This window comes from Nelumbo lutea, chromosome 4 (genome assembly GCF_056320005.1).
Source record: "Nelumbo lutea isolate HS-2025 chromosome 4, American lotus-T2T, whole genome shotgun sequence".
Lineage (NCBI taxonomy): Eukaryota > Viridiplantae > Streptophyta > Magnoliopsida > Proteales > Nelumbonaceae > Nelumbo > Nelumbo lutea.
The window spans coordinates 97658773-97674731 of NC_142687.1; the positions used below are offsets into that span (position 1 = coordinate 97658773).

A 15959-nucleotide genomic window follows, 5' to 3' on the forward strand; every position below is an offset into this window, starting at 1 on the left:
ATATACGGAGGTATTGATATTTGATACATAAAATCCGAAAAGTTAATAAAAATTTCAGAGTGAATTGAACTCTTAATTTCTCTTGTTTTTTTATTTATTTTGGGATAAATTGCTGAAACCTACCCAAGGTTTAAAATATCGACATAGGGCTCCGATTAGGGGTATCAACAGTATTCGAAAATTCGATTTTGAATTCGAAATTCAATATAATTGAATCGAATTTGGATAATTCAAATATTTAATCGGTCGAATTCGGATATAATCTTATTCGATTCGACAAATATCCGAATTTGATCGATTATTTAAATTTTATATATAATATATAAAATTTTTAATTGTTTTTATAGAATTTATATATATAATAATTAAATTATATAAATATTTATTTCATATATTTATTAATTATCTAAAATAATTAATTATTCGAATTCAAATTGAATATTCAAATATTTAATTGGATTCAAATTTGAATATTAATTTTCAGTATCTATTGAATATCAAATTTTTTAATTGGATTCGAATTCGGATATTGCCTTATCCCATTTGAATTCGATCTGTTTACACCCCTAGCTCCAATACAATACATACTGGCTGATACATATAGATACTTTGAACCCTCAACATACCCTGAAGTTTGGTAATTGCAATCATTTCTCTTGAAGTAGACCCCCTTTGCTACAAGCCTAAACTCTAACAAGAGGCATGGAATAGTCCAAAATACCCATGCTCTTTTGACCAAAATGTTTATTTTCCAAATTTTCTTGTCATATCAATTGCTACCCCAAACCCTTCCAATCTCTTTTTGAAAATTGATTTATTTTTCAAATTTATCTGTCATATAAATCGCTCAAAGGAAAAACTGCAACTTTAAACTCTCATTTTTTTGTGGTTGTTCATAAAGTTTGTATTGTTTTTACCATAGAAACCAACCTCAACAGTAACTACATGGGTATTTTGGATATTCCCATGTCTCTTGTTAAATGATTTTAACAAATGGATCTACTTGCAACTATGTCAGAAAGTTTAGGGGAGGTAATTGCAATTATCAAACTTAAGGGGTGGTTTCAACAATGGTGATAAAGCTTCATGGAAGGCTTCATCAATTTTTGATTTTGATAATTTTTATTGGTATTTGGTGCTACGCACCACTAATAACCCCCTCCCTTTAATAATGAATTAGTTGATATAGATATTAATTATTAAAAATTATAAATGTCCAAACTCCTTAAAAATAGAGTATTGATCATCCTGGTCTAAGCCCAAAGAGTTATTAGATTTAGATGTGGCTGGAATTTTTTTTTATGGAAACCGAAATGTGCAACACAAGCCGTGGGTAGCACATCCCCACGAGTATGCAAAACAAATGAGAGACAAATTAGAGGGAATCCCCCAAGTTCTCTAGTTCTAAGTGAGTTAAAAGATTTGTCGCTTGATTTGCCTCTCGGAAGACATGGTGGTAAGAAATCCTCAGGTTGAAAGCATCCATGATCTCCTTACAGTTAGAAATTATGCTCCTTAAACGCCATGGGGGGAAGTGGATCGTTAAAGACAAGAGATGACCAGCATTGAATTGCCTTCCATGATGATGGGGGTGTCTTTGAAGTTAAGAGCAAGATTATGAGCTTCCCATGCAGCACAAGGGCCAAACCTCAGTAACGTTGATGGTGGTGCAACCCAATTTAATGTCAAGAACATTTCTGGAGAAGTCTCTAGCAATGCTTGCAATAGAACAACTTCCATCCACATAGGAGGCGTCGAAATTAATTTTAATGGATCCCATCTTGGGGCTCTTCCAAATGACTTGCCTCCATGATTTGGTAGGTTTATCAGCTTGCTTAGAATGAATACTACTTCAGAAGTCATTTAAATGATCAAGAGCCCTCTTAATGACCAAAGAGGAAGGAGTTGAAATATTAGAGAAAGTTTTCTGGTTTCTGGATGTAGCTGGATTTGATTTGAAGCTTATTCAAGCTTCAACTCGGACCAAACTTAGATACTCCAACTGAAACAAGCAAAGAATTGTTACTCTCAACGTCAACATAGCTTCAACAAGAAAAGAGCTCACTCTCTTAAATAAATATTTATTTAATTATTTATTAATTAATAATTTTTAATTAAATAATTATTTGATTATCATTACTTATTTAAGTAGTTAAATAATCATTTAATTCAATAACAAAATCATTATTTAATCCACACTATTTATTTTTTAATCAATTAGCAATTATTTATATTTATGCCATATTTAATTATTTAATTAAGTCATTATTTATTTAATTAAAATTATTTACTTAATATGATTAGTTATGTAATTAATAATTTGTTATTTATTTAACTAAATAATGTTATTTGATTAATTATGTGGCTATGATAAAATTAATTTAACACAATTATAAAACTAGTTATTTAATTATTTCGTTAAATAATAAACAATGATTTAATCAAATAATTAAATATTTTGATTCAATTAATTCAGTTGTAATTAAATAACAATGTTTACTAATTTTTTAATGATTTATTGAATATTATTGAATACTTTTTTAATTAGTAGTTTAATAATTTAATGATTTGAATATTAATTATTTAATTATTTTGTTATTTATTCAATTACGAAATCATTTACTTATTTAGGGTCCGTTTGGTTCGTGATTGGAATCGGAATCAAAATGGGAATGGGAATCCCTTGGAATTAGAATTGGAATGGTCTATTCCCCCTACCTGTTTGGTTCAAACAGTAATCAAAATTGGATTCGGATTGATGCTGTTTGGTTCATTAAGAGGCTGGAATCGGAATCGGCCATGATTTTCAATTTTGCCCCTAATGAAAATAAAAAAGCACAAAATGCATGAAAATACCAAAAAAACAAAAATTGCAGAAATTATGATACAATATTTCTGCAAAAAATTCAGAAATTCTAATGGTCTCAGTTTGAACTTTGAATGAACCGAGCATAAAATTAGGATACAATCGAAACAAAAGAAGTAGCTAAATGGTAATAGATGGAGAAATAAACAAGGAAATTACCTCCATTGGCCTTCCTTTTCACAGTTTTTGTAGAGGCCGGCCATGACTTTCTTCTTCAAGTCGGACACAGAGAGGCATTTGAATAATCTGTAAAGTTTGATGAGTTGTCAGACGAGAGGAGCTTAACTCGCTACCTTGAGAGCTGCTGAGAAGAGTTATCGGAGGAGAGGGACGATTCCTCGTAGATCATCTTGTAACTTGAAATGTACTCTTGAAGCATGTCGGCGACCTCCTTCAAGCGCCGGAGGTAGAGGAGGGATCGAGCTTTGAGCTCCAGAGACGACTCAAGCCGCGGAGAGAGGGCAAGAGCGGCATCGAGGAGGTTGAGGGCCGAGGCGATCTCCGACAGCTCCTGGGTTGCGATGAGTAGTTGAACATCTTTTACATATTTGTTTACGATCTGAGAAGCAAATGCAGGTCAATTAAGATGGAGTCAAGAAAACCCAGGGCAATCCGAAAAACCGACCTTCATGGATTACCTTTCTGTGCCAGGAGCCAATTGTAGATCCACAGAGATATCAAGATTACCTTCATGGATTACAGGTCGACAGCAAGGCAGTCCGAAAAATCCAAAATGAAACATCAACAGTAGCAGAAAGCTTAACAAAACAGGGGAGGGAAGGCGATAACCCTTAAGCATTTCGATTCAGAGAAAGTGAAACCCACCTTTCTGTTGCGAAGCCACCAATGCTTCTAATTTCGATTGGCCTTTGGTCCGAAAAGAAAAAAAAAAAAAGGAAACTATAGCGGAATGGGAGGGGGTCGGGAATGGCATTCCGCCTACTCATTCTCATTCCGGTTGACCAACATCCGGAATCAAAATGACCCATTCCGATTCCAGTATCCTATTCCCTCAAACCAAACAGACCCTTAATTGTTTAGTCATTGAATTATATTATTTAATAATTATTAAATAATATTCAATTACTATCCCTGGAAACATTTAGTTAGTAAGTGCCCTAAATCGTTGAAAAATCCTAACGGCCTAAAACCCTTAAGCATTTCGATTCACGCTAGTCTAAATAAACTCTAGTTCGACTTTGTTAGTGGGAGTAACCTAAAACCCTTACTCCAGTCTACTTGTCTTCTTTGACATCACCTCTCTTTCCATCTCCATCCGCAAGTTCTCATCACTGAACCCGCTGCCGCTGGAACCTGGTAGGTTCTCTCTCTTTCTCTCTTCGCGGGCCAGGTCGTAATCCTACCTCAATTTTTTCTTTTAAACTCTGTTTTATGTTTAGATTGGGAGAAGACTTAGAAACGGGTGTCGAACGTCGCTGCCGATGGTCGAACACCCAAATAGAGGAAGATCTTCATTTTGAACATTGAAGCCCCATTGAATGATGGAAACAAGATTGAGTTCCCTCTTAAGGAATCGATTTTACCAATGCCTATTTTTTTTTCTCCACAAAAGATTCTCTTGACTTCACTTTCGGTCGAATTATTATTATTTTTTTTCTGCCATTTTTAAAAAAGATTCGTGTTTTTCCATGTTCAATGAAAATGTAGAACAAGTTGCTTGACTAGTTTGAATACAATTTGATGCTTCCACAGCTCTGATTCGAATGTCGGATATCTGATTAGTGATAACGGTAACGAATCGAATTCGAATCTCATTAAAAAATCGAATCTAAATGTGAAAAATCTGCTGGATTCTGATCGAGTCGGATGTACCCGATCCGAGTTCGATCCGATCCATTTGCAGCCCTACCTACTGGAAAGTGACGTTGCTTCACAAGCATGAGGGTTTCGTCTCTTCAAGGCTGCCGCTGCAAGAGCTGCTAGTCTAGTCTCCCTTTTTCTCTTTGTGCTCATTTCTTTTGTTATTCTCATTACGTTTTCTTCTCCGGCGGTCTTACCAGTTTCTTTTGGACGGATTGAAACCAGTCCGGCAATCAGGAGAGCTCCCAGCTAGACGGCAGCTATTTACAGTGGTGTGAGCACTTGGGTTGGTATCTGAGTGTTAAATGGCTCAGTTGCAGGCCGTGTTGCCATGTCCTTCCAGCAACTTTTTATTCCATGCCTCCAAGAGATCAGGTGGGGTTCGTTTTTCAGTTTGATTCCCTTGTTTTTGTCATGTCGGAGAAAGTTTCATTTTTTCGTTTTGTTTCTTTAATGGTTTTGTGTTGTTATTGTTATAGATTCGTTTCGGGACAAACTATGCTGCCTAGGGAAGTCATCTTCATTCCAAGAGGTAGCAGATCGTTTACTCCATTTCATTTCCTTTTAAGCTGTAATTACTTGAATCATGGATGTTACAGCTTCATTATCTGTCATACTGATTTTTACAAAATGATGTTTGCTTCCACCTTTTTTGAGGAAGGTTGTGTATACTGTTAACCCATGGCTTTCAGTGTGCAGGGTAGGGAGTTTAGGGATTTATCTTTCTATAAATTCTGTTTAGCACAAACTATGATGCTCTGAAGTTTAAAAACTTCTGTTTTTGTATATTGAAAGGATCTCATTTCATCCTTATTATGCAGACACACAGTATCTAAGTGGCTTTACCCTGTTTTGTGTCTTGAATGTTTTCTCTCCTAGTAATGAGTTTTATCTTTTCTCAAAAAAAAAAAAGTTAGGGGCAAGGTCCAGTGGACTTCATGGGAGTGCGCTTGTTCATCACAGGGGAAATCTTGCTCAAGCTTCTACTGGACGAGGTATTGATATCAGTTATTATTTATTGATATTATTGTTAAAGGGGGTAATTGTAATTTCATGGAAGAGTAATTGTTCTACCCAATTTCATCAAAATGGAAATTAAGAGTAATGTTGTTTATTTGCATGGTCATTTATTTTTAATCAATTTGCTCACATGAATGGAAACATCATCATCATCTAAGCCTTATTCCTACTTATGGGTTTGGCTACATGAATCCTGTTTCATCATTCTGTTAGTGTCATATATCCATTGTTAAAAATATGAGTGCTTAAATCAAATTGTTACTAAAGTTGACCCATGTGCTTGGTCTGTCCCTAGCCCTTCTAGCACCTTCAACTTGTAAGAGTTGCTTCTTCCTACAGATATTGCAGGTGGTCTTCCATGCATTTAACAGAACCATTTTTAGTCTACTTTCACTCATTTTATCATCTATTGGAGCTACTCCTATATTCTTTCGGCATACTTTATTTCTGATCCTATCTTTCTAGCTTTTCAACTCATCCATCTCAGCATGTAATTTTTGCCACACTTAATGTGTATAGTGTTTCAATATAGTGCCTACTATTTGAATTTCTTACTAACTTGGGAAAATGACATTTATTTCATATATTGTTGAGGCACTGTATTTCCTTGTGAGAGGTCTTGGTTTGAGTCATCTCCTTGATATATTAGTTGCCTACAAAGCATAATTGCATAAGCTGTGTTCTATCTATGTTACATAAAGTGGACATGGAAAGAGTGATGTGAGGGAGGTTCAAATCGGTAAAATATTGGGTTTATTCTTTTTTGGGTAGGAGGAGTGAAAAAGAAGAAAGGACAGTGACAAAGATGATGACAATGGTATTCTTGATGATGAATTATCAAAAAAAGGATGTGGAGTTATCAGTAAAGCTGGATAGCTGTGGTTGGTTGGGGAAAAAACAGCATCTGGTAGCCTACTGGGAAAAACCAGCATCCCAACCATTACCTGCATCTCCATGAATACTTCCTACAACTTTGTGCCAATGTCTTTCCTTTTCCAAAGGCCATCAAAGGTTGGTCCTAGCTATTTTGTAACACTTTTAAATGTGTCACATGATAATATCCAATGGACGATTCTTGCCATGAAGAATTCTATGAACTGGTTTATGTTTAACTCCTTGTTCTCAAATACTCTTGCTGTGATGCCCTGTTTGCTCCATAAGATTGCATTTCTTGTGCAAGACCGCATTAGCTTTTGCCCTTTCGTGTGACAAGGAAATGAGTGAGATGAAAATCCGTTATTTGAGATTCTCTGAAACCCCTTTTGTGCAAGACTACATTAGAAGACCTTTTTTAGGTCTTCTAAAAGGTCCAATGCTTCGATAATTTGACATTCTCTCAAACCCCTCATCAATCATAGACATCAAGCTGGTCCACTCATTAACAAGGAAACAATGTTGTCATGGTTTTCTTTTTGTTAGTGGACAAAGCAAGATTTCTATGGTAAGTTTTTCTCCCCACCAAGGGTCTTCCTAAAATTTCACCATAGGCCCGACGATAATGTCATACTTGATATGCAAGGAGAAGGTAGGAAGTAAAGACAATGGCTTTTCAGAGGCACCACAAAGTGGCATCTCTAGTATCTCCAAAATCCTATCTATTAGCTTGAACGCCATATATGCTTCTGACCACTGAATGCCATAGTGTTCTCTCCCTATGGAATCTCTACAACCATTTCCCTAGCAAGCAATATTTTTGTCCCTTAATGTGCTCAGGTCCTCCCTCAATATTTTTTCTGAGAAAAGGTAATGTAATTTTATTAGATTTCAGAAATAGAAATACAACAGAACCCCCATGCGGAGCCCCTTGGGCAGGAACCCTTGCCCTCAACAAAGCCCTTAAGCCCTCTTTAATTTGCAGACCTTATATCCCATTTTGTTGTTAGGTAGTATGTTTTCTATTGTCTTGGTTCCCAAAGGGAGTTCCTAATAGTTTTGTGAATGCTTTTAATGACTGCTAGATGATAGACAGAAGGTTGAAAAGCAACTTTTCTTGGATTTCCTCCCAATGGAAAACCTACATATTTGATTGACCTGGCCTTTACCTCATAACCCAAGATTCTAGCACATTCACCTGACCAGTGATTTAAAAGGCGTGCCTCAGGTGTGCCTAGGCGCACAAGTGAGGCACATTTTAGGGCATGCATCTTGCCTAGGTCCTAGACAAACGCTTGGTGTGCCTATGCGTGTGCCTGATGCACCTTGCGCCTTAGCCCAGGCGTGTGCTTTTTGAGAATTTCACACTTTTTTTGCTTTTTTTGAACCTAGCGGCTGGGTTGGGGGCTCCGCCCTTGGATCCCTGTACCACTCCCCTCAAGGCAAGCCCAGACAAATCCAAGAACACCTTATTTGCTAATGTTGTTCATTCATTCATCGTAATAAAATATCTTCTTAAAAAGCAGTTAAAATTATAAAATCATTATTTTTGTGTGAGAACTAAGAATTTAAGACCATAACATGGATTTGTTTGGGCTTGTCTCGAGGGGTGTGGCACAAAGGCTGCTCGTAGAATCAGGAATGAATATGTTTTACATCACATTAGCTACTTGAAGTAATGCAGTTTGATTTTATTTTTAAATTTTTATTTGGATATGCTTTACATGTTATGTTTATGTATTTTAATTTTAGATAATAGATTTTTTAAAGCATTCATTTTAAAATTTAAGTTTATATCTTTTATTAATATTGTGTTTAATATTTTTTGCATTTTTTTAATTTTTGGCATTTGTTTGAATTTTCTGACATTTTTTTTATTTTTTAGTTTTTTTGGTATTTTTGCGCATTGCTTCAAAAAGGTGCGCACCTGCCTTGCGCCTTGGGTGCAAATTGGCCCCTGGTTCTTTCTTGCACCTTACACTTTTAAAACACTGCTTCTGACTCACTTTGTTCTAAATGAATTCCCATTATGCTGCAAGTTGATCAATTGCTTTTCAATCTTATAACTATTTCCACCATCTCCACAATTGCTTGCAATGCTCTTACCTCTTGGGCACTCCTGAATTCCCCCATGATTATTGTATCATCAGAAGATTGCGATTGCGATACCATTTTATCATGTCTCCCCACTCTAAAACCCTTAATTAAGCCTCTTTCATCAGTCTATCCCAACAATTTGCTTATAATCTTCACAACCAAATAGATTCATATTATGGTGTAGTATGTTGTGTTATATAATTTGTCTTGCATAATGCCATTCTGATGGTAAAAGATTCTTCATTGCAGCCATTCAAGCAGTTTTGTCCAACGAAAAAGAAACAGATGTTTCTACATCTCAAAAGGGTGGACTGCGTGGAAAATTGAATAAGGTGGTTTTGGCCTATAGTGGTGGTTTGGATACCTCAGTTATTGTCCCATGGCTAAGGTATATGTCCATGATTTATGGCATAGTTGGGTTTGATATTCATATGGCTTTCATATTCATATTTACTGCTGGATTGCCATGTTTTATTTCTATGCTTATGTCTCCTATGTTTTATTTCCCCTTATAAAAGAGAATAAATAAAGATGTTTTTCCCCCTCAAAATGTAAAAATTTCTTATTCTCATCTTCATTTATTACATTGAATGTTGCAGGGAGAATTATGGCTGTGAAGTTGTTTGTTTCACTGCAGATGTTGGTCAAGTACGTTTTATGTGTGATTAAATTCAAAATTGGGTTTTATCTTTCGAAATTTGCATTGCAAAGCTATGATCAATAAAATGTACTCTAAGCTTGTATTGGCTTATTTATTTATTCTATTTTTTGAAGAAATGTAAGGTAAGAATTTTATTAATCAAATAGGAGTACATAAACCTCCAAGGATAAAGACCCTGGCTGGGAAAAAGAACTACAATACAACATTACACTTCCCAATGACTCCTAGAATTAAGCAGCCACACATAGATTTTTGATGGAACACTCTTCTATTTCTTTCAGCGCACACAGTGCTAATTACAGCCGCTGGAATAGAATCCCTGACACAGGAAGCTAACATTGAAAGGCCTTGCAGATTCCAACCCCATAGCAGATCCAGAACGCAACACCCATGGCATTTAGATGGTACCACCTAGGGGTGGCAACGAGCTGAGCTTTTCACGAGTTGCTCGAGCTCAGCTCGGTTTCAGCTGAGCTTGAGCTCGAGCTCGAGTCCAATTCAGTGTCTTGATTATTAAACGAGCCGAGCTCGAGCCTACTAGAGCTCGACTTGAATATATATATTTATATATATTTGATATTTAATATATATAATAAAATGATAGAAAATAATATATACATAATGAAAATATTATACTTTTTATTTTTATAAAATATTTTTTCTAAATATTTATAAAATAATAATAAAATATTTTTATAAATATAAAACGAACCGAGCTCGAGCTTATGAACTCTTGACTTGAGCTGAGCTCGAGCTCAAGGTTCTGGCTCGAACTGAGCTCGAGCTCGAGCCTTGTAGAATAGTCTTGAGCCGAGCTCGAGCCTTGTAGAATAATCTTGAGCCGAGCTCGAGCCTGGTACCGTTCGGCTCGGATCGAGTCCACCCCTAGTGCCACCAGAAGCGGGAAACAAAACTGCAGCGGAGAAAGGGGTGTTCAGTATCTTCAACTTCCTGACCACACAAACAACAGCTCTGATCTTGAATCTGGACACCCCTTCTGATCAGATTTCCTTAGTAAGACACTTATATAAAGCTGCTGCCCACAATAGAGCATTAACTTTTGAGGGGTAGAGTGGGTTCCAATTTCAGAATCCTGGAAGCAGGAACTGAGCCAAAGCTGCAAACCGTCAACCTATGAGCAAAGGATTTAACAGTAAAGAGGCTATATAGACCGGATCCAGGTCTAACCATCCTCCAAGCTGGTGTCCACCTCCTGACCCAAACAGCAGAATTTAGCAAAGCTTTCAAACACCCAGTCCTGAAAGCTGCTCCGAAAGGTAGGACTCCAGACTGCCACATTCCCCAGGAACTCACAACATTTAGCCACCATTGCGTCCTGATCATAGGACGGTTAGTACACTAGGGGTCCTTCCAGAAAGCCAATCTGCCATCGTTTCCCAAAATTGGCTTGAGACCCCTGCTAAAGTTTTGGAAGCAGATCCATAATTTTCCAAATTGAACAATCAAGGAAGGGGAGGAAGACCTGATACGTGAAGTACAGGGAGTTTCAGGGAAGACCTGTTTAAGGGGGTTGTAGCCAGGCCTTATACAGATCACTCTGGACATGTTTAAAAAAAAAAAAAAAACTAAAAAGAAGAATAAAAGTGTGCGCATTTAAAGTCTGATACACCCTATCCAGCATATTGGACTGTATTGATACTTTAAACCTTGTGTTTATGTAACGCTAATTTTTGTAGGGCATCAAGGAACTAGAGGGTTTAGAAGCAAAGGCCAAAGCTAGTGGAGCTTGTCAATTAGTTGTTAAGGATTTGAAAGAGGAATTTGTGAGAGATTACATATTTCCTTGTTTGCGAGCTGGAGCGATTTATGAAAGAAAGTACTTGCTTGGAACTTCCATGGCTCGACCTGTTATTGCTAAGGTAAGCTCTTTATGTCTGCTTCCATGCTCTGTTTACTTAAGCAATTTAATGTGCCTGAAGCCTATCATTTTTTTCCCATAATCTCTAAGTTGTTGGAATCTTGTTGGTTGCTTTTTTAGAAATGAAAATCTTTTTCGATTATGAGTATAGCATTTTGATTCAAGTTTCATAGTCCAAATCAACTGCTTTGGAATAAGAGGCAATTGGGCGGTTTGATCTTTACTTAGAACAGGTTTATGCTTTGGGGAGTGGTGCTAGATGGTGGAAGGAATGCATCAATGGTCAGTTTCATTTAAATCATATTACAACACTTTCTTAGGAACCAAGTGGAGATTTTTGATATAAGAGTGATTTGTGGTAACTCTTTCCCCCCTAGGGTGGAAGCATTTGCTTGGTTGGTGGCCTTGGACAGCAAGCTCATGGTTAATCATTTGAAAAGGAGTTTTGGGATGACAAGTTTGTTTTATATGTCTAAAAATTGTGAAGAAGACATGGCATGTCCATTTGTTTCTTGCAGTGGTGGTTTTCCTACTGACCCATTTGTTTGGTTCAGATTACAAGTTTTCAGGCCTAAAATCCAGACTAAATTTTCTCTTTGTGGCCAAATATTGAAGGATATAAGGAGGCTAAAATCTTTTGGTTTTGTATCCCTTTTGCTATCTCTTGGGGCATTTGATTTAATACAGAGGAATGTGGGCAGAGTATGTGGTGAACAGATATTGGAAACTTGATTGTGGACTGGGTATTTTTGAGATAAAGGGCTGTTTGCTGAAATAAATAGCTTTTTGCTTTGTCTTTTAGTAATATTTTCATTTTATAATGGGAACACCCTCTATTTATTCTATTTTGTAAAATTTTTAATGGCTTTCTGTTTCTTTTTTCAATATTATTTTACTTTTGCCATGTAAACTATAAAGATGTCCGAACATTCTATCACCACATCTGTGATTGCCAGGCCATGGTTGATGTTGCAAAAGAGGTTGGAGCAGATGCTGTTTCACATGGATGCACAGGGAAGGGAAATGATCAGGTATATCCCATAGGTTTTTTTGCTCGAAACAATATTCCACTTGTATGTCTTCCTATGATCAGTTTGTGGTGCTTAATTTATAATTGCAGGTCCGGTTTGAATTAACTTTTTTTGCTTTAAATCCTGAACTCAATGTTGTGGCTCCATGGAGAGAATGGGATATTACAGGAAGAGAAGATGCCATTGAGTATGCAAAGAAACATAATGTGCCCGTCCCTGTTACAAAGAAATCTATCTACAGCAGAGACCGAAATCTGTGGCACCTCAGCCATGAGGTAATTTATGTACTTTTTCATTATGCTGCAAAGGAATCTCCACTGAAGTACTGATGGTTTTTCCTTGTTAAAGAGCTCAATGCCTAATTGCTTACTAGGTTATATTTTAAACAATACCTTTACCTGTGGTGTAACTACGTTGCTCTATTCTGCTCTTTGCTGGAAGTGAAACCAAGTGACTGAATGAGGTGTTCAAAGCCTTGCCTGATAGTTGTTCTTTCTGTGTTTGATCTGTCCTGAATTTCTTTTTGACATCAATGGAGTTTGTTAGTGGTGTAAGGTAGAATGTATAGTTGGGATAAGGCTTGGATGATGATGATGATAGAATGTATTATCACGCATGCTAATAAGATGGATCTATAGTAATAAATATTATAATAAGGCACCCACTTTGTGTTTTTTTTTGTCACGTGGTAGGTGCCTCTTTGATATAGAAGACATTCAGGCTAGGCACCAAGCCAATGGTGTCTAGTCAGCTAGGTGATGACTTAACTATTTACCATAAAGAAAGAAAGAGAATTTTTAAGTGGTCTTTCATATGGGGAAGTGTGAATTTCCCCTTTAAATTAGTAGTTTATTTATACAGAATCTTGTAAAAACTAAATGGGCTTTCTGCCTGGGAAGAAGAAAAAGCCCAACACGTGCCTGCAAAATAGGGGTGCAGCCTGAGCCCCACCTGATAAAAAAGAGTTGGGTATTTGTGCAAAACAAATCTCCAATTTCAACCTTGGCATCAGAAGTGAAGCATTGGGAGATCTAGATTCAATTTCCGAAGTTGATTAGTTAATGATTTAAATGAGCAGGAAATATAGGTGAAATGAGAGGTTCTTGGTTTTTGATATTAGGGTGAAATTCTCCATGAAATATGCTAGTAACAAAATGATGCAAAGATGGAGGTCAAAATGGGAGAAAGTGATAATGGAATTTTGAGGAAAATTCATGTCAAGAGTGTCTAGACTTTGGTGGGCCTACCCTTGTCAAAGAGTTCAATGACTTGGCAAATTTCCCATATTTTTCTTTAGGCAGATAATTCAAATTTGTTCTGTTTTTGCTTCCTTTGGCTTTGCTATTTTAATTTCGTTCTTATAGTGTTTTTGCGTGGGAAATATTTCTTTGAGAAACTTGTATCATGGAATACCAAGAAGTGTCTTGGAAAATCAAATTATGTTTTATTGCTGTTATGAAAATCCAAGAAATGGTTGAAATGAAATTTTGTTTCATTTGACATTGAAGGGAGACATTCTGGAAGACCCTTCAAATGAGCCAAAGAAGGATATGTACATGATGACAGTTGATCCGGAAGATGCACCTGATCAACCCGAGTAAGCAGACTTGCTTGAATGTTTATTAGTCCATGAATTCATAGTCCTTTTTAGTTGTTTTTAGGCTTGAAGTGGTCCAACTTGTCATGCAGATACATAGAGATTGGAATAGTCTCAGGACTCCCTGTTTCAGTCAATGGGAAGGAGTTTTCTCCTGCTGCGCTTCTTTCAGAGCTCAATGACATTGGTGGGAGGCATGGCATTGGTCGTATAGACATGGTTGAAAACCGGCTTGTTGGAATGAAAAGTCGTGGGGTATATGAAACTCCTGGTGGGACCATCCTTTTCACAGCGGCCCGTGAGCTGGAGTCTTTGACACTTGATCGTGAGACGCTGCAGACCAAAGATTCGCTTGCATTGAAATATGCAGAGTTGGTGTATGCAGGTAGATGGTTTGATCCACTCCGGGAGGCAATGGACGCATTCATGGAGAGTATTACAAAGACCACCACTGGGTCTGTGACTCTAAAAGTCTATAAAGGGTCAGTTACAGTGACTAGCCGGAAAAGCCCGTACAGCTTGTATAGGGAGGATATATCATCTTTTGAGAGTGGAGACATCTATAACCAGGCCGATGCTGCCGGTTTCATACGGCTTTATGGCCTGCCTATGAGGGTTCGAGCAATGCTTGAGAAGGGTATCTGATAATTTTTCTTAGATGATAGTCGATGAGTTTGTTTTCTTGTTTAAGTGTTTGATGTTGAATCGAGTCCTTTATTTTATTTTTGCTTTTTGTTTGTAAACTGCTCTGTTGCATGAAGATGAATAAAATAGTGATTTCCTGGTGCTGTACATTAAACATTAGTCCTGTTGTTAACAGCCTTGCGGGATGCGCCTTTTTTTTCTCTGGTACATGGTGGGACCGTTTCGGCCTAAACTGAGCTGAGCCCACGGGCTCCCAGAACATATCCCACCCGTGCATTAGGAACATCTCCCGCACTTGTCTTGGGGCCAATGCAGGGGGTGAATGTGCCGTAGGACGCTTGTGGGGTGCGCTTTCTGTGAGAAGCCAAATCAGAACATGTTCCAATTGCCTATCTCTCCCCTTTTGCCACTTGACACGTGATAAATTATTTTTCAAATCTTTAATCTTTCCGTTTGATTTGCATCAGTACAAATCATTTGCACTGCCATGGTTTTGCATCACTTCTATTCTAGACGAGAGAAATCGAGAAAGTTAGATGGGAAGATCTTTGGGGTTGTACTACCCCGTCTCTGTAGGTGCCCCTCTTTTCTGTACCCAAAATAAATAAAAAAAATATCTGCACTAGCACAAATACATTAGTGGAGAAAAATGCAAATTCTGGTTCGTCTTTGTATTGGGTTTCACTTTGCTTTGCTGTAGGTTTTATTATACTTAATCTACAGTAAGGAAAAAATTAAGATAAAATGATAAGAATTTGTATTCAGATCATTGAACAATTATAAATTTGTACCAGTGCAAATGAAATTGCACTGCAGACAAACCTGGTTGGCTAAAACTTGCGCCTATTGTTTATATATGATATGTGCATTGAACTTCCGGAACAGCCATCCTATACTTGAGGAGGTAGAGGAACTTATCCTCCGGTTCCCCCATGAAGACCCTCTCTGAACTTTCGGATTTCACACTTTACCCATGCCATTGTCATTCTCTTAGTTAAATTCATAAATATTTTGTTAAACATTTTAAAATCTGACCCAAACTATTTCTTTTGGTTCATTGTTTCTATAACCTTAGATGTTACATGTTTCTCTCAGCTTTCTTTCAATTAAGTATCTTAATTACTTCATTTTGATTTTTGTTAATGTCAGTCATAGAATCATAAATGGGCAACTTGAGGGGTGTTTTTTTTTTTTTTTTGAAATTGTCACATCAATTAAAAGCAAAACATGCCATTAAACTCTTTTTGTTTTGAAAGACAAAAACAAGTTGCTTTTGTTTAAACAAACAATGCATGTTTTTTGAGCCATCAAAATGATGGTTGTTAAAAACAAAAACAAAATATGTAGTGTCAAAAGTATATGATTTATGGAACATATTATTGAATAACCAGAAAACATGTATTTGAAACAAAAAAATGAAGAACATAATTTTAGTTTCATTTTTGAAAACAAATAACACAGTTACAAAC

The 15959-nt window shown here is 36.8% G+C and overlaps 1 protein-coding gene and 1 long non-coding RNA gene across 6 annotated transcripts; one reads left to right on the forward strand and one right to left on the reverse strand.

Annotated features, from left to right (window-relative positions):
• Positions 1 to 1267: 1267 nt before the first annotated feature.
• LOC148862088 (uncharacterized) lies at positions 1268 to 3646 on the reverse strand. Of its 2 annotated transcripts, XR_016112855.1 has the most exons (4): positions 3505 to 3646; positions 3026 to 3425; positions 2719 to 2818; positions 1268 to 2002 (listed from the first exon to the last, which is right to left on the reverse strand). It is a non-coding gene; the product is annotated as an uncharacterized LOC148862088 (long non-coding RNA). The 2 variants fall into 2 exon arrangements; XR_016112856.1 differs by lacking the exon at positions 2719 to 2818.
• Positions 3422 to 14644, forward strand: LOC148862089 (arginosuccinate synthase family). 4 transcript variants are annotated; one of them, XM_088984157.1, is made up of 11 exons: positions 3422 to 3568; positions 4913 to 5062; positions 5167 to 5219; positions 5601 to 5682; positions 8927 to 9065; positions 9277 to 9325; positions 11036 to 11218; positions 12174 to 12248; positions 12338 to 12523; positions 13757 to 13845; positions 13938 to 14644. In XM_088984157.1, exons 2-11 carry the CDS (start codon positions 4993 to 4995, stop codon positions 14488 to 14490), a joined length of 1479 nt encoding a protein of 492 aa, XP_088840283.1. In that variant the 5' UTR covers positions 3422 to 3568; positions 4913 to 4992; the 3' UTR covers positions 14491 to 14644. The 4 variants fall into 4 exon arrangements, with proteins under 4 accessions (XP_088840283.1, XP_088840281.1, XP_088840282.1 ...); XM_088984155.1 differs by lacking the exon at positions 3422 to 3568 and adding an exon at positions 3731 to 4183 and having other exon boundaries at positions 4888 to 5062; XM_088984156.1 differs by lacking the exon at positions 3422 to 3568 and adding an exon at positions 3982 to 4183.
• The last annotated feature ends 1315 nt before the right edge of the window (positions 14645 to 15959 follow it).

Coding starts and splice junctions, on each gene's coding strand:
- LOC148862089 (XM_088984157.1), top strand. CDS start 4,993: ATGGCTCAGTTGCAGGCCGTGTTGCCATGTCCTTCCAGCAACTTTTTA. Junction 5,220..5,600: donor AGTCATCTTCATTCCAAGAG/GTAGCAGATCGT, acceptor AAAAAAAAAAAG/TTAGGGGCAAGGTCCAGTGG. Junction 12,524..13,756: donor TGTGGCACCTCAGCCATGAG/GTAATTTATGTA, acceptor TTGACATTGAAG/GGAGACATTCTGGAAGACCC.